General features: G+C 46.0%; 1 protein-coding gene across 1 annotated transcript; it reads left to right on the top strand.

Moving 5' to 3' along the window:
- Positions 1–6: 6 nt before the first annotated feature.
- Positions 7–1,980, top strand: LOC121310038 (prokineticin receptor 2-like). The gene has a single exon (XM_041243244.1). The coding sequence runs from the start codon at positions 50–52 to the stop codon at positions 626–628; it is 579 nt and encodes a 192-aa protein (XP_041099178.1). The 5' UTR covers positions 7–49; the 3' UTR covers positions 629–1,980.
- Positions 1,981–4,625: the final 2,645 nt, after the last annotated feature.

Below are 4,625 nucleotides of genomic sequence, written 5' to 3'. Positions count from 1 at the left end.
CTTCTCTCTTCTCGTCGCCCTGCCCTCTGCGTACTTCACCATCCAGACCATGTTCAGCAGCTTCCAGGAGGCCCCAGAAGTGGCCAACCACAAGATCTACTGCGTCCAGATCTGGACAGCGGACAAAGCCGCGCTCTACAAGTCTTACTTCCTCTTCCTGTTTGCTGCGGAGTTCCTGCTGCCCGTTGGGGCCATGTCCTGCTGTTACACCAGGATCTGCTGGGAGCTGTGGTTCAAGGACCTCCCGGGGGTCCAGACAGAGCAGATCAGGGGCCGCCTGAGGGCCAGGAGGAAGACCGTGCTGGTGTTGGTTGGGGTTCTGGTCACCTACGTTCTCTGCTGGGCTCCTTACTACGCCTACTCCCTGGTGCGGGATTTCTTCCCCAGCGTCCTGCTCAAGGTCACTCACTCGGTGTCCGTGTTCTACGTGGTGGAGTGCATTGCCATGAGCAACAGCCTGATCAATACTATCTTCTTCATCCTGGTGAAGAACAACACCGGGAAGTACGTCAAGAAGATCCTCCTGCAGAGGTGGAAGTCCCCCCAAGAGACAGATAGGATAACCCTGGAATGCCACTCCTCTCTCCCGCCTTGTTCGGAGTCAGCCGCTGGACAGACCCCCCGCTAGCAAGCCAGCGCAGGAGCATCAGATCTGGGGTGGTGAAGTTTTCCAAGCATGACTACCATCAATGTCAAAAACAGATGACCTAAAATACTTGATTGACACCATGTTTGATAGAATTTAAGGGGTCTAATGAACCATCCTAACATCTTTGACCACCAGCACTGATGGGTCCGTCCAGGAAGGAATCGGTGACCCAAAATATACCAATTGTAGCACTGTCAAATAAACTGTTGGTTTTACTTGGTAGAAACTAGATTTTCGAGGTGCTTGACCACAGACAGGCACCATTGATGATATGCTGTCCAAGCAAAGTGGATTTCAGAACATTCCAGAACGTTTTATTTAGCCATGTTTGTTGTCTCATGTAGACAACAAACTGACAAAACTGGCAGGGACTGTTTCTCCTCGTGGCGCTACAGCGCCCCCAGCTGAATGAGCTCAGAGCAGACATCTGCAGGGCTGGCCTTTGTCCTCCAGAGGGCGGTCGCTCGCCGACATCCGCTCTCGAGTTCCTGGGTGTAGAAGCTGGCTCGGTCCTGGGATCAGGGGGCGCCCGCTGAACCTTCAGTTCCCCTGAGCTGTGTGGGGAATTGCTAGGTGAGGGGAGAAATGATTGGACCTTTCACATTGAGGAGAAAATTGGTGTAAAATAATTGGACACACTAAATAATTTTTTTTTTAAATTTTGAGATCCTGACATAATTTTTTCTCAGTGTCCTTGTGGGTCACAGTCAGTAAAAAAAAGTCACCCATAACTAGAAACAGTGCTGAATTTAGAAATTCAACGACAGATGTTTCGATAGAAGTCTTACTCAGTAGCTAAACGTTAAAGTGTGCTGGAGACACTGAGAGAAACATTTCAACCAGAAATCCTTTCATTGAGCTTATTAAGTTTCTTGCAGTGTTTCTAAGTAAGAAATCTGATCAGCTCTACAGTATGTTATGGTAACGTTTAAAATAAGCGTCAATTTAAAACCGCTAGCATGTACAAAACAAGTCTACATTGACAAAGCTCTGCATAACATTGCAAGTGCATCAACACTGTGCTATTGACAAGCAAAATGCTTTAATGAAATCTCAGTACAGCCTTGTAAACACTCAGCCTATCAAAATCATTATTAAAAAATGATTCCTGTTTTATTAATTCCGAACTCTGTTTAGGATTCTTGTTTGGGTCCAGTTTCTAAGCAAGTAAGCAAGACTTTAAAACCCATTTCTTATGTTTTATTAACACTACCAATGAAGACCAACTAGGCTACTCTCAGGGCTTAAAGGAAAGCGCTATGAAGGCACAGAAACCAGGACTGGGTTACCTAGTCATGTTGCTGAAGGAGACTCTTCTTCACACAGAGAGTGGTGAGGGGATGGAATGGGTTACCTAGTCATGTTGCTGAAGGAGACTCTTCTTCACACAGAGAGTGGTGAGGGGATGGAATGGGTTACCTAGTCATGTTGCTGAAGGAGACTCTTCTTCACACAGAGAGTGGTGAGGGGATGGAATGGGTTACCTAGTCATGTTGCTGAAGGAGACTCTTCTTCACACAGAGAGTGGTGAGGGGATGGAATGGGTTACCTAGTCATGTTGCTGAAGGAGACTCTTCTTCACACAGAGAGTGGTGAGGGGATGGAATGGGTTACCTAGTCATGTTGTTGAAGGAGACTCTTCTTCACACAGAGAGTGGTGAGGGGATGGAATGGGTTACCTAGTCATGTTGCTGAAGGAGACTCTTCTTCACACAGAGAGTGGTGAGGGGATGGAATGGGTTACCTAGTCATGTTGCTGAAGGAGACTCTTCTTCACACAGAGAGTGGTGAGAGGATGGAATGGGTTACCTAGTCATGTTGCTGAAGGAGACTCTTCTTCACACAGAGAGTGGTGAGGGGATGGAATGGGTTACCTAGTCATGTTGCTGAAGGAGACTCTTCTTCACACAGAGAGTGGTGAGGGGATGGAATGGGTTACCTAGTCATGTTGCTGAAGGAGACTCTTCTTCACACAGAGAGTGGTGAGGGGATGGAATGGGTTACCTAGTCATGTTGCTGAAGGAGACTCTTCTTCACACAGAGAGTGGTGAAGGAGACCTCATGTTGCTGAAGGAGACTCTTCTTCACACAGAGAGTGGTGAGGGGATGGAATTTTTCCTCTAAACTTGGGGACCTTGTTCGTGACGGCAGTTTCGATAAGCACGGCGCTACAGGCAGTTTCCTGTGACGGTCACAGGAGCTGCTCAATAATCAAGCGAGCGGAGAGACAGAAAGGTCATGCCTGAGTGCTGGGATCAGCACTGCCAGCTCAATCACAGGCACACAGCACCGGATGAATTCAAGAAGGGACAAAGGGTGGGTTTGAGAGGCAGGAAATCAATGAAACAGCTGCAGGGGGATGTCAGCAACGCTCCCTTGAGCGAAACTGTTACCAGCTCTCTTCACGTTGATTTGGTATTTACCTTCCTCTGAGGGTCGGATCAATTCCCTCATATTGAAAGCCTGGATGCCACTGTTGTTTACTACGTATCAGAGTTCAGTAATTACTGGCCTTTGATGTACTGTCTCTTATCTGAGTCCTGTACCCCACTCTTAATCTATATATTGGTCTGCCTGCATGTCTGTATACAGTACAGGGACACCATATGGGAAAAGCATTATTATAAAACATGTTCAATTTGGGTTCGCCCGTCATCACTGTCTACTTGTAAACCTATTTTTTTGGTGAGATCTTCTATATAGGATCAGATCAAAGTGACCCGCATTCCTCTGCACAGGCCTGTGAACTGCCATCAAAACCCTCAGAACCGAGACAGTCACTGTACAGCCCGCAAAATAAAACCATCTGTTGGGTTTGGGTGATTTGTAAATCCTTCTCCGCCTCTGATTGTACACTCCATTCATTGACAGCTTCTTAATTCTAGCTGCGAATCATTTTAAAATATTATTTTTTTTCCTTTTTCTTTCATTGATTCAAAATTTTAATCATTTTTAGGTCCGATTAAACTGGCCTTCAAGACCTGTTTAACATATAGATCCAGACGCCCCACTCTCAGTAGAGATTTCTCTGGTCAATGTTAATACCAAGTTTTACCACAATCTAACAAGTGCTTTTCCAGATATAACGGACAGAGAGAGAGACACTCCATATATCTCCAGAATCTAATACTCCTAATAACTTATTCTAAGTAGTTTTCATACTAAGTTTCATGACACTTGGATCATCATTTTGTCCTTCTGCACTAATGGAAGCAATAGATGTTAAAGCCTTGGGCAGCGCTGTGAGGAAGCGGCAAAGGAGAATGATGCCATTATCAGCGTGCCAGGGCTGAGCTCTGATATACAGCTCTGGCTACGGGAGATGCCGAGTGCTGATGCAGCCCGCTGCTTGGGGATTGAAATCAATTGCTGAGCTGTAATGGGGCTTGAAATCACAGTGCGAATCGAAGGATCGCAGCTTGCACGGCAAAAAAATACAGCAGCTTCCAGACGAGAGGAATACATTGTCTTTTAGTTTTAGAGACAGGCTGATGGGGTTGTACTTGGAGATGCAGGGCACTTAAAGGTTGATCTGGAAGAAGATCGCATTGCCTTTTTATTCCACTGAATGTGTCGCTGTGTAATATTCACACCCCATTGCTTCTGCTTTTTTTTGTTGCTAGTGCAGGGTTTCCCAACCCTGGTCCTGGGGGCCCCCTGTGGCTGCTGGCTTTCATTCTAACCGAGCTCTCAATTACTGAACCAGACCCTTTATTTAAATTCATCATTGGCTTAATTAGACCTTTTTCTAATTGTTCTCAGCCCTGAGAAAGATGCAGATTTCAAATGTTACAGCTAACTTGAAATGTGCAACTGTTTAAAGAGATCTAAAGATGTACCAAGGCAAGCAATCAGTTCATTTAAGGGTTTAGTTCAGTAATTGAGGAATGAAAACCAGCAGACACAGGTGCCCCCAGGTCCGGGTTTGAGCGCCCCTGTGCTAGTGAATGCATAGTATAAATGAATGGCCTTCTCC

This window comes from Polyodon spathula, unplaced genomic scaffold, assembly GCF_017654505.1.
Source record: "Polyodon spathula isolate WHYD16114869_AA unplaced genomic scaffold, ASM1765450v1 scaffolds_1691, whole genome shotgun sequence".
Lineage (NCBI taxonomy): Eukaryota > Metazoa > Chordata > Actinopteri > Acipenseriformes > Polyodontidae > Polyodon > Polyodon spathula.
The sequence above is the reverse complement of the archived record's forward strand: the minus strand, read 5'-3'. Positions and strand labels throughout refer to the sequence as shown.